The 24,574-nt window shown below is 42.9% G+C and overlaps 1 protein-coding gene across 2 annotated transcripts in view; it reads left to right on the top strand.

Moving 5' to 3' along the window:
* Positions 1-24,574, top strand: part of AFF1 (AF4/FMR2 family member 1) — a 68,274-nt gene that overhangs the window by 12,982 nt on the left and 30,718 nt on the right. For both annotated transcript variants that reach the window (XM_032108827.1, XM_032108828.1), the window contains exons 2-3: positions 9,953-10,073; positions 10,580-11,578. In XM_032108827.1, coding sequence (XP_031964718.1) covers positions 9,953-10,073; positions 10,580-11,578 — 1,120 coding nt within the window. The remainder of the gene's footprint in view (positions 1-9,952; positions 10,074-10,579; positions 11,579-24,574) is intronic.

The raw sequence follows: 24,574 nt of genomic DNA on the forward strand, positions 1-24,574 counted from the left end.
AAGATAAGATACTTCAGAGTGTATTTTGGAGGGGTATATGCTTTGCAGTGTGCATTAGGCATGCATCAGTACCTGCCTAATGCACCCTGTCATGGATTATTGCTCTTGCTTAGATTGAACACTTGCCAAGTTCTTTCGAATGACAATGAGATGCTTTGTTCAGGCTGATGATTCGATTGCAGTTTGAAACTCCAGCACAGAGAGGTACTCGGCTACAGAGCATGTGCACCTCTTAATAAAATTGAAAAACAAATACAAACCATAGGAAAGTTAGCAGGTCCTTCTGTGTATAGATGAAAAAAATTAGGAAATACTTCTGAAATAATTATAGTCTGGCAGAGACTGCAGGAAAGATTTTCAAATAGGCTTTTCAGCATATAAATAGATCTTTTCAACAAACATTGCTAATCTCGTTATGCTTCTACGTAGTCCTTGCTATGCAGATAAGACTTGTCCAACCTGTTACTTGGTACATGCTGTTATGTAAGTGAAAAACTCAAAAGGATAGGAAACCTTTCTTTCATGCATTATGTGTTTGCTGCTAATTCCTATGAAAGTATGAAAGAACTTATCTCTTTAGTATTTTTTAATTTTTCTTAATCTCAATTTAGTTACAGTACTATCCTGTTCATAGCATGTTAGATTTGATTTACTCAATTGTTTGGGAAGGATTTACACTGAGAATGTTTCACAAGAAATGTTATAAAGTTGCTCTTGTGTTTAATAAAGTTGCAGGGGATTAAAAATTCAGGAGGCAGAGTTGCATATATCCATATTTCTGAGACAGTTTCAAATGCTCATATTTGCAGGTTTTGCTTTTGACATGCCTCACAGCAAATTAAACCACTGATAGCATTTGATGTGGAGTTAATTCTTTGAACAGCTTCAGGTTTGCAGTCGGAAAGGAGCAAATTCTCAGGCTGATGTTACATTCTTTTACACGCTGGGCTTTGAGCTGCATTGAGCTGTCAGCTCCAGGAGTCTGTGCTGGCCCTCAGCTGGGATGGTCACAGAGGGAAGAAAGGAGGACCCTTCGGACTGTGCAGGAAATCTGAGGTGAAAGGCTCTTGGGCTCTGCAGCAGTCTCACTGCCAGCCCTTGCAAGCTGTCTGACAGCATTTACAACAAGCTGGCTGAAGTCAGGTCTTTAGAAAACAGGGGTTTGGGGATGGCTGAAGGGAACTAAGCTAAGCTGAGCTGTGTATGAAGTGAGTGTGGCAATACGCGTATGTTAAGGCACCTGTGGACCTCATGGCAGAGTGACTGATGGAACAGGAGCTACTTGGCACAGCATGGACAAGGTCAACTGAGAGCAGGCTCCTGGGGAAAGCCAGTGATATATTCACTTGGCCAGATGTGCAGGGATGGTAGCTATGTGAGGAGAGTTGTGTGAGAAATGCACACCCATGAAGCAGCTGCTCACTAAACATTTCTGGTTTTCTTCTACTAACTGTGTATCTTGTTGAAATTATTTTTTGCTGTAGTGGAGAACAATAATGTTGGGGTTTTTTTAGTGGCATTTAGGAAATTCTGTAAAATCAATGAACAAAAGGCATGTCCACTTGAATAATTTTAATGTAGTCCTAAAATAGAAAATGTACTGCATTTGACTTCCTGCACATGCAGTAAGCATTTCAGTATCCTCTCAAAGAACTAAGGTAGTAAAATAGATTGTAAGCCTCGAACCTTTGATTTAACTTGCAAAATTATTTCACATGGAAAATTAAACATTAGTTTTCTGAAATTTAACAGCTGATATCACCTGGATTATTATTTTTCTTTTTTTATGTTGCTGCAACTTGCTTTTTATCTTAAAGCCTTTTAACTGAGAAGTCTTTCAAAGGCTTATGACTTTTATGAGGATCCTGGGGAAACTGTAACTGGGTTGGAGGGGACTGTTGGGCTTTGCTTGACTGAGTACTTCTGTGTTACATCAGGAATAACATGTTTGGACATGGGTAGGTCTAAGAAGCATGGTTTAATTTCCTATAATTCCCTATAATCAGTAAACTGAAAATATGTGTGTGAATCAAAACGTTTTAATTGTGTGAAAAAATGAATTAAAATAGGTCTGGGAAATTAATATTAAAGGAAAAAATACTTTTTCTTGATCCCTTAATTATTTAGCTCTCTTTCAAATAGTACTAGTTTGCAACAGCCTTTTTGCCTAATCTCTCATGGTTTGCCAGTAAAGGACATTGTTTTGGAGCATATTTTAAAGAAATAGAAAACTGATTTCATTTTTACATTCTGCTCTTTGTACGTTTCTACTGCAAACACGCAGTTCTCTTGCTGCCTTTAAACCTATTGATTTTACTGAACAACAAGAACAGCAAAAAGAGAAATTTCAAGGCAAAAGCAAATGAACAGGTAGGATAGGTTTTATATAAGGTAGAATGTAGGTTGTGCCCCATGCTTTTTCCCAGGCAAACCTACAATAGTTCATCCCAGGTGCTGGATTTCTGCCGTTGAGATGAGGAATTCAGAGGCAGATGGGTACAGTGGGAGATTTCATGCACCATTTCACTGAAGAAAGTCTTCAGACTGCTCGGGCAGCAGCTGATAACCACTTCTGACTATTTCAAGTACGCCTTGTCAGTGTTAGAGACACTGATATTTTGCAAGTGATGGGTGAGTTAATAAAATATCCCAGTCCTGCCTCTGTGTTTCCGCTGGGGAACACCTTCTCCCTGTGCTGGGCAGTTGTGCACACATGTACGTGCTCTGAAAGGCTTGCTGCTCACCTCGTGGTAGTTACCCTGCTGCTGTGCTCATGCAGCTGATTTAAAGAGCCCTACCAGAAAGATTAGGCTTAGAGATAACAGCTGAAGACAGGCAGTGAGGTGCAGAGTGCTGGAGGATCTGGCCAGGCTTAACAAAATTTGAGATTTGGCACTCTTTCATTGATTTTACTTCAGTCATGTAATTTTCCTGAGCTGGGGTTTGTAAGCTAATGAGTTAAATTTGTTTACATGTCTCAGGCTGACTTAAACAATCGAGAAAAATACATGATGTTTTTTATTGTAAGTGACATGTAGATAATCAAGAGGAAGAAACACTGTGGGAGGGGGTAATGCTTCAGGGCAGTCCGTTCCCAAGTAGTGAGAGTTGTTCCAGGTGCTGTTAATCCTGGTGGAGAGCAGAAGATATCAAGCTGCGTTTCTAATGGGTCTACTCACTTTAATTTTTCTTGCTGCCCACCTCCTGCCTGAACACTGACTTAATCCAGATTGCCACTGTGCTGCTCTGACGTGGACATGCGTGAGTTCATGTCTACATGCTCAGGTCACAGCAGTTGCCAAGTGCTTTACCTCCATTTTCATCACGGGGAATAGTCCAGCTTGCAGCAAGCTCCAGGTGCTTCCCTGCAGAGGCAGGGAAGGTGCCACTCGAACAGTCGCTGCAACAGCGGCTGGGGCACAGGGCTGGTGACCCTGCTGTGCCAGCATCCCTGTGCTTGCCCTGTGGCAAGTCGGGAATAATGCCAGGTTGCATTTTGTGGATGAGACTTCGTGACTGCAGCTGACTTTTAAATCCATAAAAATGGGAAAAGGTCACTTCTGAGACAATCGTGGATGACTCAGAGTCCCCTCTCTGTTGGAGCAGGATCTGCTCAGCAGGGAATGCCGCTTCTCCATAGAAGCGGATTCTCAGACAAAGCCAGGATGTAGCGCGCTGTCAGAGGGATCTGGGTGTACCAGCTGAGCCTGACCAGATTGGCCCTGGGTCTGAGAGCTCTCTATGGGAGGAGGCACTTGGGGCTATGTGAAAATGTTTGCTCAGCTGTGCAACAGAGCAGTGTTGATGAGTTAGTGGCAAACTGAAGCCTCCCATTTTGATACAGAGAGTGAAGTTTAGAATAACTTATTTTTCACTGTCACCTCTGCAAAGTAAACCCATTTGGGCAACTGTCTTATCTGTATCCTGACAAAGCTAACTTTTTGATCCTTGCTGATGAAGTGAGAAGAGACATGGATGGGCTTCTCTTGGCTGCAAAAGCTGCTCACATGGAAGCTCAGCCTTGTCTCGGCTGGTTCACCACAATCAAGGTGTGCAGCTAGGAGAAGGCTCTCAAAACCTGGGGAACTCCTGGACTTGGGTCCCATCCTAAGCTGCACTTCTAGAGCTTCTCCATCGGCTGCGGCCAAGGCGCCAGCCGCCTTTCTGTGCATACGCGGTCACTGAAATAGCACTTGAACTGCAGATCTTCACTCACCTACCCAAAAAGACACGCATGCCTTCAGGGCTGAATGGCAGTCAGAACACTCACGTGGCTCGGGGAAATCCTGGGATGTGTGCCTGTGACTGCCGTGTACGGAACGCCTTGCAGAGGCGAAGTGGTCAGGATTTTTCATTGCACATACCCGGTGATTTAAATTTTTCACATTTCCTGCTTTGCCTGCCACATCCAGAACAAACAAGGCCTTGAATTCATCAACTCCTTGTCTGTTTTCCTTGTAATTACACTTCACACAATCACACCTTCTTAAAAGCTCTTGTAGGATATTTGCATTTAGATGGAGAATGACAGCTTTCGTGTTCCCCATCTAACTTATAATTAACACCTTTTCTGACTGTTCTATTAACGTCACCTACATGGGGAGAGGCTGTAAGCCTGGGTTACTTGAGAGACTTCATTTCTACAGCATCTCAAGTAGAGAGGCTGCCTCTTGGTTTGTTCAGGTCTTCAGCTATGGCACCATAGTTACATGCTCTATAATTGTCACGTTTTTCCAGATTTCCTAAGTTGGTGTTGTAGGTGGCAATTTATGACTAAATAATAGTTAGATTTTAAACTTTTCAGGGTGTGAGGGAAAGTTCGAGTCATAAACTTTTCACTTGTTTGCCTTTTTTGAGTAGGCACAAGAGGTTGTTACTGTCAGTTATTTGCATCTTTTGACAAATCTTTTTCCTCTTTTGAGACTTCATGGACCACAGGCTGAGAAATCTTGGGGTGTGTTTTTAAGTTCACAGCCATTTGCACTGGGGTTTAGGCTCAGTTCTATGAAGGATCTGTCATGTTTGAAGAACATCTGAGAGTTCCCAGTTTCTGCTAAAGTTGCTGGGCGCTGCAGGGACTCAGTTCTTCTCAGGAAAAGATCAGGCTTACTCCTGGGAACTGCTTGATGATCAAAGGCCTATTGATGCTGAAAGGAAGCAAAAACCTTTTAATGGCTGAGTAATGAATATAACTTTAAACTTGGCAACAGTGGGAGGAAACAAATAAGTAAGAATTTGAACCCAAAGATTACCACAGGAGAGGCTGAGATGATGATTAATGTTACAAAAGTAGAACTGGTTTTTTTTCCTGGCAAAAGCTAACTTAGCTTCTACTTAAGCAAAGTGGCAGTTTCCTTCTGCCTGTTACAACATCCCAGCCTTCTCTGCTTCAATTTTTTTGTGTAACCTAGAGGGCTCTGTATTTAAAACATAAAAAGAGGTGTATTCAACATCATTTTTCCCTATGCTTTGAAGGAAAGGTTGCAGCAGTGCTGCATTTTCTTGGAACATTGTTTTTGTTCAAAAATATTTGACAGGAGGTTTCTTACAGTCATTGTAGATAAACAGGTGGGCTGTGAGGCCTTGATCTCTTGCTTTGTGGGTCTGATGTCCCTGTCATACAGTCAGTAAACAGGGCTGGATAGACTTGATGAGTTGAAGGAGCTAGAGGAAGCAAAATCTTGAAAAGCAAATTCCAATTCATATTACTTCAGTGTGAAGATATGTGTTTTTGGGAAGCACGTACCAAAGCTGATTGATGATGCTGATGCAGAAAATTATTGACTAACTGTACCATCTGTTGTACTTCTGCCATATGTTTTTCTCTTACCATTTGTGTATGTTCAAACTGTGTGTTTTCTGAGAAATAGTGTTTGATGTGAAACAGAACTTAAAAAAATTCAGCAAGTAGCAACTTGTCAATGTTTGCATAAAGGAAAGGAAGCAAAGGTTGGGCCAAGGAGTTTTTGATGCTGTTTGGTATTAACTGTAGTGTTGTCCTTTCATCTGCTTGTGTTGCAGTCACTGTCAGGCAGCATAGGTGATACCAGTGTGAGAGCTGAGCACAGCTGTGCTGCTCAGGAGCTTTCTGTGCCATGCCTTTATCCACGTTTCTTTTCAAGCTCATGGCCTGATGAATGAACTTGCATTTTTAATCTTTGTAGATGTGGTCTTGGCTCTATAAATTGGTGGCAATTCTTCTGTGGAGACTTTCACAGGAATAGAGCTGGGATGCTGCAGCAAGGCTGTGGTGATGCATCCTTGTGATATCTGTTTAGTTGTGTCTTGCCTTAAACAAAAATGTCTCTCAATCATGATCAGCAGTTTCTTATGTGAAAAAAAGAATCATTTTTAATGCCAAAACAGCTTCAATCAATTTGTGTTTTCCTGCAGTTGTACTAAAATGAAATGTTGTGTCTCAGTGTTTCAGAGGAAGAGGTTCTGCATGTTGAGAGGGAAGTGAGTGTTTTTTGTATGTTTGCTTTTTAGGCTTTCTCCACCCCTTTTCCCTGCTCCTTGGTAATTCCTTTTGGGAGCCAGAACTAGATCTTATTACAAATAAAGCAGATTTTTATTTTCATTTCATTTTCATTTGAAGAATGCATGGGACAGAAGAGGCAGAATTTCTTCCTGCAGCAGTCTGTTTTTTGAAAATGTTGTCATGGTCTGGATTGTCACATATCAGCATTTGAAACTCTGTAGTAAGGATAGGCATGTCACTGAGAGCAGCTTCAGAGCACGTCGGTATTTGGTGGCTTGTGTTACAGATCTAAGTCTGGATGATGTTGTGGGTCAGGGTGTGTGCTTTGCTGAACTTCCTGAACCAAATCCCTTTTTATGGGAGCCAGTGCAGTGCCTTCACCTTGGGCTGCTTTGAGCCTAGCAGGATTCTACTGTTTCAGTCTGTAACAAAGCACAATTTCGGGTTTTTTTTGGGGGTGGGGGTGATTTGTGCGTGTGTCCCCCAAATCCTAGGCTCCCATGTGCTTGGTGTGTTGGTGCCGAGCCTCAAGGTCCAGTTTCCCCAAGCTTTTCCACAAACCAGTAAGGAAGAGCTTGGGGGTGGTTTTGAGGTTTTGCTTGAGTTCTCATTCTAGGAGAATCTGAGTATCAAAGCTGTGAGTCTGATGAGGTTCCTGAAGAACAGGGGTTCTCCCTGCAGCTTTGGCAGAAGCAGGGTTGGGGCTACGCGTGCGCGAGGGACGCCTTGCTGGAGCCTGGCAGAGGGCGTCTCCGCACGGGTTTCCTTGCTGGCGCCTGGCAGGCCATGGAGACCTCCTCTCCTCTTGGCACGAGGCCACGCAGGGCCTGAGCTGACCGTGGTTCTCAGAGGCTTTCTGCCTGGCTTCCTGGCACTTGACCTTGAGGTAGCTGCTGTGTGAGTTACAGCATAGCCCAGGTTTTCAAAAGGTTTTCATGATACCTATATGATAAAGTAGAATTGGAAGGAGTTTTAGCTCTTGCATTCAGGTAGTTTGAGGTCTTTTCTGTAACTTGGAGAAGGGAGGGCTGCTGCTCTCAACTGCACGATTAAATAAGTAGCTACTCAGTGTTTTTTCCCCTTATCCTCTGCTTTTGAAACTGTAGCTTCTTGTGTTCAATGAAGTTGGAGGAAAACTTGGAATGAAAATTACATTGACCCAATTCAGACAGGGAGGCAGAGGGTGGATGGCAATCCTGAGCAGCAAAGGAGAGGGGAATGACCCCTGGTCTGGCTGCAGGGGCAGTCAGCTGTGCATGGCCAGCAGCCTGGGCCACTGTACCCCGTGAGGATATGAAGACTGACCTCGCTGAGCATTGCCCGGTACTCCCGTACGTGTGCGAGCACCCGTGTCCGCCGGGATGTTCCCAAGCAGGCACCTTTGTTTCTTCTCAAATCTTCAGGAACTGGCACTATGGCAAATAGGCGGTGTCCCTGCCCATCCCATCTGCCCCCCTTCCACACTCTTTCTAAAGAATTTATTGCTGGGAAGAGAGCTTGGGGTCAAGGAAGGTTCAGGGAAAGAAAAGGCCTTTAGGGGTATTACAGCTGCTGTCTTTGCAGCAAGCAGCACGTAAGTTGTTTTGCATTCAGTGTCAGGGTACATATAGGAAACATAGCTACTTCTCATCATAAACATTATTGTTGTGAGAGACTCAAGTGGTTAAGGGTTTTCCTTTTGTTTGAACGTGATTAGAACCTCTGAGCAAAACAACTTGATTACTCTGAATTTGGGTGCTTGCCAGCCTAGAAATAGAAGGACATCCGTAATTCTCATGGATGTAGCGCAATGTTTTAGTAAAAAGCAATTTTCAGGGTCATAATATGTGGCCTGCCTTTTTGTGAAACACATTCACTTAAAAAAATCGTTTGCAAGCATACAATTTCAGATAGTAGGTATAGCTAAGGTTACTTCTAGCTTGCCTTATAATTATTCCTAAGTTTTTGCTTTTTGCAGTTGGTGTCTCCCACACCTGACTGCACAAAGCTGTCCCGGTGCACACACAGGGCAACTGCCCAACTAACTGCTTATAGATAGGAAATTGCTGGCATGCAAAATGACATCAGATGCACTGGGGAAATGGTTCTATTACACAGTTTATTATGGAAGGATTGTATGTATTTACTGAAGCAGTGGTCTGTGATTCCTGTTTCCTTCTTTTTTCTTTTATGAATATTTAAAATTGTTTGCAGAAGTAGGGTACATAGATATTAGTGGACACTTCTCTTTTGCTATATTTGGAAACAGTTCGGCACTAGCAAAGGTGGAAACTATGCTAAATGTGCACAGTCTAACCCCGAATATGTTTTTCTGTCTTAGTGGTGCAAGTATATCCTTACTGCAGTTCCATATATAGAAATTTGCCATCCGGCAGCATCATTTTCCAGAGCTCCCATTGAGTCAGGAAACCCCCTCTGCAGCAGTCAGACCTCTTGGGTAACTGCTACAGCAAAGCCAGTCCTCTGCCTCTCCTCTAGGGATGATTAAACTTCCAGCAGCAGATTATTGGTGTAGCATTTGGGAAGATGTCACTGGTGGGGAAGACAAGGCTCTTCTCGTGCAAAGTGGGACACTTGAGAATTAGCATGTTTGAAGAAGAATATAGGAATTGTATGTATATAGTAGACTGTGCAGTAGAGTAGAATTAGGACAGGAGAGAGATGCCTGCGTGCTTTTTCTTCCCCAATGTCTATAAAGATTAGAGGAAGAGATTCCTTTGTTTTGCAGTAGTATTTCAAAGGCAAGGTGTAGTTTAAAGTATCTGGTTTTCCACGAAGTCTTTCTGCTGTGCATGTGACAGAGGTTTATTGGTGCTTTGGTGTGGGGCTGGTGGAATTGAGTGCATGCAGATGTGGTTGAGGAGGAACAGGGGGATTTGACCTGGTGTTTTCTGGGTTTCTGAGACCTTTCTAAATACGTTCGCACGATTGCCTTAAATGCAACTACACGGGTTTCCTTGTGAGCAGCTTTCAAGCCTGTTTACTGCCAAGTAGGCAAAGTTCGTTGTTTGAAAGTGGCAACACCTTCAAAATGATGGATTCTCTTTTACTCCTGGGTGAAGAGTTGGGGTGGAAGTCTGGAGGAGAACAAGAATAGTAGTTTTTCACACTTTATTGTTGCAAGTGGATTTGCCAGCTGGTGTGCTTATCACCCCCACTGACTGCTTCTCAGTTTGTTTCACAATGAAATGGATGGGTAGTTTTTTCTTTCCCACTCTTCTTGAAGGATGGTATCAGGAGTAGAAATCACTGAGAAGGATGCACGTACCTACCTCGTGTGTCACGTTACTGTGTTGTGCAGCAAATTCTTGATGTAACTTATTTGTTAGCTGTAGCCATCCCGTGGATTTCAAAATGATCATTCTGGATGTATGCCATTGTCTGAAAACCAGGATTTCTGTACAAAGTAGATACTTGCTGATAACACTGGTGTACAATGTTAATCGTCCTTCATTTCTCTCTTTCCTAAAGCTTGTGCAATGAGGACAGAAACTTGCTGCGGATTCGAGAAAAAGAGAGACGGAGTCAGGAGGCACTGGAAGACAAAAAACAGTTCTCTGAGAAGACTCCCCTCTTTGCAGAACCTTACAAGGTAATGGTATGGGCTGTGGTGGGGGAAGAGAGGAGGAAGGAGGGTTGGGGTGGAAGAGGAGGGCTGTAGCTCTACATAGGGTGTAGCAGACTTGAGCATGATAAATACAAACACGACATCTTCCCATCTGCTTAATTTTATTTCCTCAGAGTATGTGCTTGAATCTCTGTCGGTTGTGCAGGAGCAGTATGGACTTTAGACTGTCCTCCTGTAGTTAGAGGGAGAGTGCTCAGGAGCAGCTTGGCTGCCTGTCTGCCTGCAGCTATATAACAAATGGATCTGATTTTCGTGCTCCTGGAGGCTGCAGGTGCACCAAGCTCAGGTTGGAATAACTGATAGTGGCTCAAGCAGTCCTGCCTGCTTTGGAGAGAATTGCAGGATCAAGATGAGCTTGCCACTCATGGTGATGTGTGGTGATTAAGTTAAAATCCTGAAGAATGTCTCTTCCTGAGCTGGATCTCTTGGGGAGCTTTTGAAATATCCACCTCTTTGTTCTTCTGTTGCAGACTAATAAAGAAGATGAGTTGTCAAGCCGAATTCAGAACATGCTGGGCAATTATGAGGAGGTCAAGGAGTTCATGAGCAACAAATCCTGTCAGAACCTTATAGGGATTCCAAAGAGTGTTGCCCCTCTGTTTCCCCCTGGACAGCCTGATCACCCATACTTCCCTGAGAAGGCCATCCGTACACTGCCATCTTCATTCCAGCACCCGACCCGCCGTCCACCTGTGGGACCCATGGTTGTAGCCCCTCGTCCTCCAAGCCACTCCAGTCACTACCAAAAGGCACAGTCAGGAGCAGAACCACCTTCAGCTTTGCACACCAAGAGCCGCAGCTTACCCAGCGCTCGGAGCCACGGTCAGGAGCACGGCCGTGGTGGCCGGGACAATCAGGCAGGTTTTCCCCACAGCCACAATGACAAGCCTGGGAGTGGGGAAGGTCGTGTTCATGGCCTGCAGGCCTCCCCTCTGGCGCTTTCCCCGTTCCTGCCATGTTTGTTGTCTTCTCCAGTGGCACCCCTGTCACCTCTACATTCCAGCCAGCATATCAATTCCAGGTCACAGAACAGCAGCAAAAGTTATGGGTCGACCTACAGTCAAACCAAATCATTACAGGACTTAGTGACAGGATCGCAGGAGAAGGAAAGTTGGGAGAGCCCAGTCGTTACCTTGACCAGCACCACTCAGCCTTCCTCTCAGACTTTTCCCCCTTCTTTGGCATCAAAAGCCAGTGCAATGCAGCAGAAACCAACTGCCTATGTCAGACCCATGGATGGCCAAGATCAGGCACCATTTGAATCCCTGGAGCTCAAACCTCTCCTGGAGGAATACCATGAAGGACCCAAAGAAGATGTCTCAGATTTGAAGGCAAAAGTTAAAGCTGAACTATCCAAGTTGGAAACCTCTTCTGAGCCCAAGGAAGAGACTGATGAAGATCTCTCAGATTTGAAGGCAAAAGCCAAAGCTGAACTATCCAAATTGGAAGCTCCTTCCGAGCCCATAGAGGTGAGTGCAATTTTTGGGGGTCTCTGTTCGAGCAGGGCAAGTTTGGCTGTGGAGGAGCAGGTCAGCAAACAGCAGTGACTGCCAGATGCAATGATGACTCTGTGTGTGTTACCCTGTTTGGAAGGTGCATTTTGAGGTTCACCTGGGTGTGAGATACCTGTTTGAATGGTGAAAATGTGACACTTCCTGTGATTTTTCTATTGTTTTCTCAGTGAGGCTGCAGCAGGTTTTATGGTTCGAGCCTGCCTCTGTGCCCATAATTTTTGTTTTCCTCAAAGACTTGTTGAAAAGAAGGGGGAAATGATACGATGAGAAGATAAAGTGTTGATGCAGAGTGTCAGTACTTTGAGTGGTGGTGGGTGGAGGCCCCAAATCCTCACTGAATATTGGGACAGCCAGCAATGCAGTGAATTCTGTGGTCACCTGCGCTTTGTGATAAGGGACTGTGAACACCTAAGGATTCTCCTCTGTAAGTTTGTAAAATCTCACTGTAGATCCACAGGAAAGTATGACTTGATACTGCAAGCTTCCTTGTTGTACTCCATCAGTTTTTGCTGACCCAAGGCCACCTCTGATTTGTCATGTGGGATGCAGGCAGAAGCCCAGCCTGGTAAAGCAGTGGGAGATGAGGAGCAGCACTGTAGATGCGCTGTTCAGCAAATGCAGCTCCTTTTCCTGTGCCCTTCGAAGCCCAGTTTCAGCTGTCCCAAGGGAGCAGCACACTGACTCTGCCTGCCTCGTGGCTTGGCCTCCTGTGAGCTCAAAGGCACTTGGTCCCCTGCTACATTTTGAGATTTACTGTGCTCATCCTTCAGCACTGAGGTTATTGCTATGCCCTATGGGATGTAGCATCCCATGGTGCTGACCTAAGGCAGCTGGGCGAGGTGAGCTATGGAGATTGTTTCAAATAGTATTTTGCCACCTTTGTAATGAAAAGAAAGAGTGTGAGTGCAGTCTGCTTTTCATGGAAAAGGGTGTGGATCAGCTGCGAATGGCTGTGGGCAGTATCTTGTGGGAAATGAGAGGAAACTGCCAAAATGACATTGTTGAGAAGTTGTGAAAATACTTTCGTGCTGAGAGACTTTATTTGCTACCAAGTAGGTTTGGCATTGCACATCACACCTCAAAACAGGAAGTTCACTGAGGTCCACATTACCTTATTTGTTTAGCTGGATATTTTACTCCTGGGAGATAAAAAAAGCAGTGCAGGGCATCACCTTCTACATTATCTTATTGTCTCATCTGCATTATTGTCTTATCTCTTTTCCCATCCCCATACTTATTCTGTCATCTCATGTATCTCTGGTTTAATATGAATTTTGATAGGGCAGCATTAGCTATGACTCTGTGTGCTGAATGAAACCTTTTTCTCACTTTCTGTTGGGCATGTGAGTCTGAGTCCAAATGCCCATGAAAATCCTACCATTGCCGGTGCAGGAGTAGCATTGCTCATGCTCCTTCTGTTAGATTTGTAGCAAAGGAAGAACCCAATAAAAAGGGAATTGAAGATAATAAGAGAAATGGTTTTGCGCAAACCAGGACCTGGATTTTAATTATATGCTTAGTCCCTTTTGAAGCTGATAGAGGAACCTTTTTTGTGAATATGCTAAATGATCCTCCTTTGCAGAAGGGATCTTTAGGCTGTGGCCCCTGACAGTTTTCTGTGCATAGGCAGGGAGGAGCACAGGCATTTTGGATAATGGCTCTGTAAGCTCTAATGAGAAACACATTACTTCAATTTCTGCTTTTTTCAGTCTTGTCATTGTCATGTTTGCTAATTTCTGTTTGGTCTCAGTGATAAACATCTATTTGATAATAGAGCCCTCCAGTGCTGAAGCCTGGAGAAGAGGAAGAAACAGTGAGGTTGCACCAGTGGATATATGGCCTGTGTGCTAGATGTACAGTACAAGAGAGCCTGATTGGGGGTCTGTTGGCTGATGAAAGGTCGTCTTTAGTTTTTGGTGAAACAGGAGCTGCAGGGAGGCTCCTGCCCTGCAATGACCCTGACAGTGAATAGGTTTAGACCAGAAGAAACTCTGCTGTTCTTCCCTCTTCTTCCCTGAACTGTTTGGCCCCAGTTTCCTGAAGGGCCACATGCCAAATACAGTTTTTCCTGTGATCTCCCTTGACATGACTTAGGAAAGCCATTTCCTGAACCACATGTGTTCTGGTTAATTGAATTTCTAAGGCGTGTTTCACCTGCAGCTGTAGATTCATTATTGACAGCTTCTGCTCATGGGAACACTGAAAAGTTCAGCCTTCCAGCCCGAATAGACACACAGTTTCACTGTAGAGTGAGTGAATCCAGAGTGTGTAACAGTGCAGTGTCTTACTTTGCATTCAGAGACGCTGAACAGCTCCTTCCCCTCTTCCCCAAATCCTTCACTTTCAAATGTCATCACTGTCCATTTAAGGCATCTTTCCAAATTTGTTGTGAGAAAGTTTGAAAATATAGCACACATGAAGAAGCTTAGATGTATCCCTTCTCTTCATGAGAGAAGGTGCCAGGTTTTACCTCTTCCTCAGCACCTAAACAAAGATGCTTTTAAAGCCATTCTCTCTCTCCATGTCTCTAGGAGAGCTGCAGCACCAACAGAGACCCTTGTATTGCCTCCATTGACACAGACTGTGATGTGTGAAAGGGAATCAGCTTGACAGCAGGGCAAGAAGCAGCGAGGCTGTTTCAAGGAAGAGTGTTTATAAATCCTCAAGCATTATTAAGGTCATAGTGTATGGAGGAATGTATGGCCCTTTAAGTTCACTGAAGATTTGGCTTTGTTTTCCCCAAAATTTTGTGTATGTTAAGGCATAGCTCCTTTTACCTTGCATAATGAGGCCTCATTGGACTCTTCTGCCTGTGAACTGGGAAGCAAATAGGGAAACAGCCAATTTAAAACACGGAAACAACAACAAGCAACAATGAAGCAGCCCAATATGTTAAGTCTTTTTAGTAACACTGTATTATCTTTGAAGCGCAGGGTGCACACAAAGACCTCTGTGTTCAAATTGCTGTCATTGGGCTGTGTTTTCCTCAGTAAACATTTATCAATGGTCACCAATTAAAACATGGTTGATGTATAGTAAATAATAATTACTAAATAGCTATGAAAAAGTTTGGATGGCAAATATAGAAAGTCCATTCTAGATAGATAATTTTTCACTGGACTTCTCTTTATGGCACCTGAGTTTTTTCTACTGGCGGGAGTTGTCAGACAGGTGAATCCTGTAAAGTAGAAATAAATGTATTGTTTTAATCCTGCATCCTTTCAAAATGAAAATCTTTAAAGACATATGTAGCACTGTTGGCCTTATGTAATGAATGCACAGTATTCATTCATGTAAGTTAGGATTTAAGCTATTGTTGTCATCTTTCTACCAATCCTATATGTATTTCTCATTTACTGAATAGAAGGGAGCTTGTGTTTTGTTTGGAGTTTTCCCCCTCACCCCTCGTATTCCGTTTTTTGACTATTTTTTTTCCTTGCTTTGCGCCAAGGCAAGTAACAAGGTGTTACTTCTGTGTCTCCTCTGCTGCCCTTTTTATAATCAGAAGTGCCTTAGGTGATTGGAGAAGGGTTTCCATGCTTCACCACAGGCGTTGTGTCAATTCATCCTGTTGCTGGTGTGTGACTGCTAAAGAAGCAGATCAAACGTGAATGAGAATTGTTACTTTTTGTGACTGTTTCGGGTAAGAAAAGTTTTAAAGGCAAAAAAAGTAAACCTCAACTTCACCATAAGAGCTGAAACTGAGCTGTCTCATTTTTGGTAAGCATCCCTAACAACTTGCATGTAAATATCCAAAGCTGTGCCATCCAAGGCCTTTCCAGAACCCTTGGGCATTGTGGTGTGAGTTAAACTGAATTGCAGCCAGAGGAAGGTTTACTGTGGGATTCTCTGCTGCTTCTTGTCATACCAGGTGTCCAAAGATGTATCCTTTTACTTGGGTCTTCTCCATATTCCCTTTTGGCTCTCAGAAGTGAAAGCAGTTGGTACTTTTTATGCTCTTACATTATTTTAATTTCTTTTTCCCCTCATTCACTGGGTTGCAGGTACATCCAGAGGCAATGACCTTAATCAGTGCCTCTTGGGATGGTTGCATGGACCACAGGGAGTTTGGGGGTTTGACTAGTGGTTATGAGGTCAGGATTGCACACAGCTTTTGCATTTTTAAATGCATAAACACATGTTGGCTTCTCTTGTTTTCTCTCACTTGATGAGCATGCAATATCTTAGGAGAAATCACAGTCAATCCCAGTTGACAGGAAAGAATTATATGTCAGTGCTGTGTTTTGTTTGGGTTTTTTCAGCTAAACCAGGCCAGAGCATGAGGGTGTAGTTATGTAAACAGAAAAAGCTACTTGTATTTGATTTAATAGGTGAGTCCCACAGGATGCAAAAGAGGTTTTTCCCTTGTGTGCCTCTCCTTTGGAAGAAGCCATGCATCCTATCCAGGCTGGAAATAAACCAGCAATAAAATGCTAAAGCAGCTCTGACGGCTCACACGAAACATCCTCCACCAACCTCTCTGTAGATTTTTTAAACTCTCCGCACCGTTTCTTGCATGAGTGGAAAGTGCCAAAGGGACAGATGTTGCCAATTTGAACCATACAGGGGGAAGGCAAATATTGCTAAGCAACCGAGTGCTTGAGAGAATTTTTCGGAGAGGAGCCAAGGGAGTTATGCCTGGGAGCGCCTGCAGCTTCTCATGGCTCGGTGCGAGGGAAGAGATTAAAAGTTCTTTCCTGTCAGGGCTGACGCCGCCAGCACAAAAGACACCATAACCTATTGACACTGATTAGGGCTGACAAGGGAATGTATGAAAACAGGAAATCTGCCCTGCCATGTGGGAAGGCAGTAAGACATGTTCACAGAGGTAAGTGCAGCACACAGCTGGTGCCAGGGTGGGGTCAGCAGATGGCTTCAGCGGGACAAGGTGAAACCCAGGCAGGCACCCAGCCCCGTGAAGTCCAGTGGAGGCCATGTCTGGGTCTGGCTTTCACATCTGACTGGAAACAGGTTGCTCAAGGATAGGCTGGCAGGGAGAGGGGGGTGTTTTCAGTGAATCTTGTAATAATTACAGGCTGCTTCATGTAAATGGAGTTAACTTCTCTAGTTACTGAAGGATGAAAGAGCTTATAAACAAGGCAAGTCTTAAAACACCTGTGTGTGGTTGTGCTCCTTCCTGACCAAGCAGCACTTCATAGCTAAGTGCCAGCCTGAATGCCACTGGAGATGTTTCCTCGGAGAGTGAATCTGCCTGTTTCAAGTCTCTGAATTCTTTTGGCTGTAGATTCTGGTGTCTTGTTCAAGAGATGTATTTTCAGGAATGAAACACAAGATTTATCTTCCTGCATTAGTCATCACATTAACACTCTCCTAAGGCTACTTTGAGCACCTCCTGGACTTTGATCTGATTCTTTGCTTTGTTTAAATGTGCAGAAATGTTTAGCATGTGCTTTGTGTTGTATTTCTTACTTCATGGGATAGTTTTTTACTAGCTACCAGTGAACATCAGTGGAAGTGGCATTTTGCAGCTTAAGGATGCTCCATAGGAATAGTCTGGATCAGCACAGTGATGAGGGTTATGACAAGTCTGGTGGTACCGCTTTTGCTTCTTGGGCACTGGTCACGGTGCTCTTGCCCCATGTGGGTCTTGCAGCAGGAAGGTGCCTCACTGAGGTGTTGGTCAGCTCTCTGGTTTTCAGTGAGCAGCAACATTAAGGGGAGAAGAGTTTTCCTGCTGTTTGTATGAGCTGGTACAGTCCTACATCGAGAAGGGCTTCCCAATGTTCCTGCGTAGGGCATGAGATTGCCAGAGCTCACTGAAGCTTGACTACAGTAATATGGTATTTTTTGAAATGAATTCAGTAAGTAGTGGTGTTCTTGCCCTGGCACACTACTCAGTGCAGTCTGTTTTTCTATAAGTGTCTGTAAGTTATGCCTCTCTTACACAAGTAAATGCCTGTCATTATTGTGTGCCTTGAAGTTTCAGGTCTCATTTTTAATTTTCTCTGATGTCTAACAATGTCACTGTCTGAATTATCTTTAATATCCTTCTCCCTCCCAAGCTCTAGATGCCAGTTTTCATCTTCATAATGATGAGCATTTATTACCTAGACAATAAAATAGTGCTTAATTATTTTAAGCAGCAGAATATTTTAATTCCCTGTTGGAAAAGGTGATACTCCTAACTTTTTGATCTCCTGCTTTTCAACACACCAATTTCTCCTCTTAACTGCTTTAGCAGTGTTATGTTTTCTTGCCAATTTGTTCCATTGGTCAAATGGAACATAAATGTCATTAGATATTGAGGTGCTCTTTATGCATGCAGTCAGGTGTATCAAATAGTGGGAGACATGATCTTGGCAGTCCATCACGCTCCAAGCAAAAAGCCTGGGTGCACTTCCCAGAGAGGCTCTGCCATCAGCCCAGCTGCCTTTGCATGTACCCAGCCACAGGGAGACAAACTGCAGCTGACATCACTTTGTGCTTGTTTCAGACCCAGCAAGGGCTGGATGCTGGCAAGTGTCCTCTGTCCCCTCCCTTTCCTACAGCCACCTTCATCTAATAAAAGACACTACTGCCTTCTATAAGCCCCTCTTTTCCAGGATACTGAATTTAACAACTTTGGCCTTTCTGCCTTTTCTTCAGATGGAGCTTTTCTGGAATCAAAGGAGGAAGGAACAAGGGTGATGTTTGCTTTTGCTGCTAAGGAAATAAAACTCAATAGTACTTAGCTTGTGGAATAATTTTTAACCAGTTATGAAACTTGACCTAAACTTGCATTACTTACAGAAACTCCAGTTTGGGTGACTCATTCAAAAGTGCACTTTCCTTTGAAGAGAAGTAGTAACTTTTGCTATTCAAGACATTACTGTACAGCTTAGGTTATGCCACAGTCAGAAATGTTATCTTGGCTGGATTGCAAAGCTTCACTAAGTCAAAAGAAAAATTTGACCATTAAAAAACCCCCCAAAAACCTACTTAAAATTTTCAGATCTTTTTTACTGCTTGAAGTTAGAAAGAATAGCAATAACATAGGAATACTTATTTTTTTCTGTTTCTTGGGAGATGAGAGAGTTCAGTATCTGTATTAGGATAATTTTAAGAGAATTTATTTACCTTGAATCAGAGCCCAAATTCAAGAATTTGTTTTAATACACTATTGAATCGAAAGCACCCCAAGAGGGAGAAGTGAGTGAGCACTTCCCCATTATTTTTAAGGTTAACTGCTGTATGTGTTTACAAGTATTTTTCTGTGTCTCTAGAATGAGCACACTGGCAGAGTGACTGAGCATTTTACAAGTTTGTTGTAAAATAAGCAATGTGTGGAACGATTCCTTATTAACACTGTGTGGTATCTATTTCTTCTAAAGCTTGTATTTTTGTAACTTGGTTTAAGAACATTAGTTTTTTAAAATATGACTTATGCATGTTGTGTTTTGAATAGCAGTGGCTTATGAAGAATGCTATAGGTTTGGGAAGATGTAGGGTGAATTCATGTAACAGGAAACAGTCATGTTAGATTCAGATCCAACCAACCTAGTCCTCCTCATACAAGGAATACTTTGGTTTCTTTCATCAGCCTGTCAGCTGATTGCTGTTCAGACCAAGTTGTAATTCAGACTTGGCTGGACACCATCTGTTCTCTAAAGGTGACGGGTATGGTGCATTCAGCCTGAATGTTTTCACTTGAAGCAGGCATTTTACTGAAGGTGCTCTTTGGCTGTCACACGTTGCTTGTCTCTTTGCAGTTTTGCTTTGTTAATCCTTGGCTGGGTGTGCTGAAGGAATGCCATCTGTGCTTTACCAGTGCAGAGGACACCCCTTGCCTCCTTGGTATGCTGTACTGTGGAGCAGGATCAGCTCCATTCCTGCCCCTCTTTGCTAATACAGTATTCGTGTTACCACAGTAATACTGCACACTTTTCCATAATGAAAGCAAGAGGAGAAGCAGTGTGGTATTTATTTCTGTGTTTGCTATGGTAGCAGTAACCCCTTGGGTATGTCCTACCCTTCCCTTAGACATTTCCTTAGACATTTATTTCCTCGGAGCCTTCTGTGGTGCACATGTAGGGAAATGCTTGTCCAGCTTTCAGGAGTCTAAGGATTCTGTGTGAAACTATTACAATGTAAAGACTTTGTCTGAGAGGACATAAAGAAATCACAGTACACAAAGCTGTTGAGCCCTGTCCATCATGTGGCTACAAATTATGAACCTGCCTGCTCACATCCCTGAAGTATTTTAAATGGTTTGAGTGTTTTGCCATTGGTTCTTGGGAACTTTTCGCACAAACATTGGCATCATTTGAGCAATTATGTATGAAGGAAATTATAGGCAGTGAAACAGCAATACAGAAAATCTGGAAATGTCTGTGGTCCTCTCCAGTTTCCTGTCCCTAAGATGCTTCAGGAAAAGATGGAGAAAGCTTTTCCTTAGGCAGAGGTTGGTTGGTGTCTTGGTACTTCTTGTAACCATGTCTCCTTGTTTGGATTTTAATTAGAAGCCATTCAGTCAGTATGTTAAATAAGCAAAAAAGCCATTGCTTCCCTCCAGGTTATACAGACAAGGAAAGAAACAGTGAACTGACCCACTCCCATCTTTTCAGTATTTTTTTGTTTTCTGACAGCCTTTGAGCCCGGGAGGCTCATGGCCTGTAGCCTTCCTATTACACCTGACTGACAAGGATCGCTTCTCAAATGCCGGCCGGGTATGTTAGCTCAGCACCCCTTTTTTACCAGCTTGGCTGCAGGTAAAAACTGTGTGTGACAGCTCTGCAGGGCATAAGCCTGGTCATAAAGAATTTCTGGGACTTGAGAAATACCATCTGCAGTCTTTAATGCAGAGTTTAGGGAATGATAAAAATGTCTTTTAAGGAAGCTTACACTTTGAGTCATGACAGAAGCAAGTGTCCTCTATGTATGGATTTTAAATATTGTGGACTGGTTGTTCTAGGCACAGCATGAGCAAAGAAGGTTCTAGAAGGCTCTGTCCAGCCCTGGCCTCTGTTCCTACCTGGCAAACAAGCTGAGGGTGCTGTGGGGTTTTTGCTGAGTGCACAAAGCTGTTTGCTGAGGAGAGGATGAAAGTGTCTGTGTGCGTGTTTGGTTGAGTAAAAACAAACATCTCCTGGGAGCAGACCTTGTCAACCTTGCACACTGCTTTTACAGCTGAAAGTTTAAGTTAAGCTGCTTTCAAGTTAAGCTACTTTCATTTACCTGGTCACTCTTTTTAGCACACAAAACTGAAAAGACTGACCATGTAACTGGTGGACAGGACTTTCTCTGGTTTCCCGTTGTCTTTAGCAAGATAGGGAGCTTCAAGACACTTGTCCAATATTTGTCTCGAGGAGGATAACTTTCATCTGTGTATACATGATGATGAATAATAATAAGGCACTTTGCTGTTCCAACCACAAAACATAAAATCTAGAAATAGTTTTTTTTGCAGTTAATTCAATTGTAAAACAATGGTGATAGTTGCCTTTGCAAGCAAAAGGATAATCTGCTATTTTTTTTCCCACAGGTTAAGTTCCTTGGTTTGGAAGCATTTAAAAATATTTCTTCCATTTCCATTAAGGTTTAAAAATAGCATGTAGGCTCTTTCTGAGTTAAGAACTTCATTTTCTTAAGGAGAGAGATACAGTTCCTATCCTTTCAACATATGTGTTTTCTTCTCTTTCTTCCTTTGGGAATACTATCCTTAGATGCACTAACAAGCATCCCTTTATTCATGTCCCTCCCTCTTGCCTTCTCCTTTTATGTACTGGTCCTGGTGACTGATGCCTTTTAGCTCCCCTCCAGGTTGAGTGGTGTGTCCCAAGCAGCAGCAGCAGAGTTGTGCTGGGTGCTGGCCTGGGACTGGTGATGTTGCTCCAGGCTCCAGCCTGTCTCTTCAATTTGTTTTATTTCCCAAACTTCTATTGGCAGTGGTGGTAATGAAGGGAGGTGCCGAGGGGCACTGCTTTCAAACAGAGGGGAGAGCCTGCATCTCCAAGTCTTGTTTACCGAGTCATTAAGGGGAGGTGCACCAAGTACCACCACTGCCATCATAAATCTAACTCGGCTTGTTTTCCAGGGGGAAAGTGGTCTTTGGAAAGGGAAAACATTTCTGAGAGATGGCAACAGTTAATTATCTGAGGTGATCCCCAGAACCACAGGATGCCTCTCACCACCAAAAGCCCCAATTTCTTTGATGGTCTTAACAAACATTATTATTATTATTATCTTATCTTCTGTTGTTTCGGCTGAAGTGACCAGCTTTTTTTCTGGAGTAGGCTAGCATCAGGCTACTCAAAATACTGTAAAAGTATATCTATTAGCATAAATTGCAACAAGGTGGTACTAGAAATGAGAAAATGCCTGAAATGGTGGCTTGCTGCTCTTACTGAAATGCTTACATTGAAAGACAACCTCAGCCTTTTATGGACACAATACTTACACATTCTCATTAAACAGTATTATAAATTATTTACTGGAAAGATTTTAAGGGGACAGTAGGTAAGAAAGTTCTGTGGAATCAAGGCGTCAGAATTAGGTTTTTGAGAGCTACTGTACAGATGGCAATTGCAATGGAGAGGTGCTCTTGTGTGGAAGTTCTTTGTGCAGAGCAATTTACTAGTGAGATAATTAGCCTTGGCTGGAGTCCGGGTCTGCATGGCTATAGACAGGTGATGCTGCACTTAACTTCCATGCTTACTTCATTTGGATTTCAGTAGTATTATTATTAGATGAAGGCTAACAAGAGATGCACAAATTTCTGTCAGCAGCTCAGGATTTGTAACGAATCCTTCATTAAAACATATCAACAGTCCGTTCCCCCAGGACACAACCCCCTTGGCTACTTCACTCAAAGAAAGACAAAATAGCAATTTGTTTTTCTTACGCCATTTGAACACAGGGAGGCCCGTGCATTTATTTTTAGATTGAGCAAAATAATCCATCTCAGGGTTAGAAAAGCGTGTAAAATCTTTAAAGAATGTTTTATTTCCTGCAGGCACCCACGCAGGGACAGGACAGTACAACCATTGTTTGCTGAGCATTTTGATGTAAAATGCTTAAATTGCCAGGATCATTCAGTGTCAGCTGAAGAAAGCTCGTGGGAATGGTTTGATTTGTTTTCAAACCTTTGTCAGGGGTGGTGACAGGCTGGAGCTTCTGTCTTCACTTTGAGCTCGGCTGCTGAGTTGAGGCGTGGGCAAAAGCAGAAGTGAAGGTGATATGGCATTTTTTTAGTGGAAAAACTTCGGTATTGCCATGGAAAAGAGAGGAGTGGACTCAAAGGGGTTAAGTGTGCTTGTGGAGCTGTCCACAGGGAGCCTGGCTACAGGTGAGCTGCTGGTGAAACCTTGGTGCCCACAGAGGACCTGAAGTAGCACCCAGAGAAATTATTTTAGAAGGCTCCTTGGAGTCGGAGACTGGTAGATTGGATTTGTAGTCTACAATGAAGTCTTGTGACTTCAAGCAAGCAGCATAAACACAAATGAGAAAACAAATGCATTTATAGTGTAATTTTGAAGATTTTGTCTGGCTGGATGAGACAGAATCCTTTTGTACATTTCTGTTGGTACCTCAGCATTGCTTTGGTGTGCACAAAGCAAAAAGCATAAATAGGTTTTGTTTTTCACGGAATACAAAAGTGAAACTTAACTCTGAAAGCAATGTCAAGCAGATCTACTTCAGCTTTGCTTTGATTTTCTGGATTTATTCCAGTCTCACTCCATTAGGTTGCAGAAGTAGGTTGGTGAGAGGGGAGACCCAGGCTTGTTTCTACTCATCCTCCATAGCTAAACCCACCCATCTGGCTACCTGAAGCTGGCACAAAACCCAAACAAGTACATCTCCAAACATATTTTTTACAGCTCTGCAGTGTGTGCTACCTTGTTATTGCTTTCCACAAAGAGAATCTGATATAAGGTTTTTATAAAATTTCTGCTATTTCAGGTTTTTTTGTGTTTAATTTTCTCTTTTTGTCCTTTTGTATTCTATCTTGTGTTTGAGGTTTTTTTGGTTGCTGTTGTGGTTGTCATGTTTTTGTTGAAATTGAGTGAGCTTTCTTCTGTGTTAAAATTGATGTGTCTTGCAGTAATTCCTCCTGTGAAAATTAATCCTAGTCTTGGACAACCTGCTGAGAAAATTGCCTTCCCTTCTCACGGGTTTGTCGTTCTGTGACAGCAGCTTCCTGAATTTCCTGGAACAGCTCAAGCTGCTGTTAGAGGGTCTCTGCTGCTAAAGAGTACCTCTATGTTATTTTATGGTAGTAATGAAACCTCAGACAATATTCCCTGTAATAAAATGGCCTTTAAAATCTGCAAATCTGCAGCCTAGTTTATGAAGCCAGTCATTAAGGACATATGGAGCCCTGTATGATTTGAGATTTTAAGCAAATGATGTCTATAAAGGTTTCATGACAGTAATGAAAGTCCCTTTTTATTGTATATTTCTGAAATGTTTTTGAGCTTAATAGAAAAATAGCACCAAGGAAAACCTAAATATAAGCATGTATTTCCACCCTTGCATATGAGGGAAGTGTGAAGTCAGGAAGGGATGGTCTCGTCCTTAAAATACAGTTTGTTTTGAAGTGTTTGCACACTCTTTGATTTGTTATTGACTTAATCCAAAGCTCACAGGCAACAGTGCAAAGACTTACACATCTGTAAGCTTTAGACTTTAGACTCAGACTCCACATTTTATCTTTTAAAAACACTAATACTTTTTGCACTAACTTTAAAAAGGAAACAAACAAAAAACCCAATCCCTACAATTTCTTAACATGAAATCAGAAGAAAATCTTGTGTTGACTACCTGCCTGCATCTTTCTTATTTGACACAATTTTGATGGTTCTGTTTGCTTTTCATCCCTATTTCCCCTGTGCAGTCACTTCTCCAGTGGTTTGCAGGGGTTGTTTTCATTGCAGCAGCTGTGACAGTGATGTTTTCCTGGGTTCACCTAAATGATTGTTGATGCCAGAGCTGAGACAGTTGTGTTTTGTCAGA

Source organism: Corvus moneduloides, chromosome 5 (genome assembly GCF_009650955.1).
Source record: "Corvus moneduloides isolate bCorMon1 chromosome 5, bCorMon1.pri, whole genome shotgun sequence".
In the NCBI taxonomy this organism is placed as follows: Eukaryota; Metazoa; Chordata; class Aves; order Passeriformes; family Corvidae; genus Corvus; species Corvus moneduloides.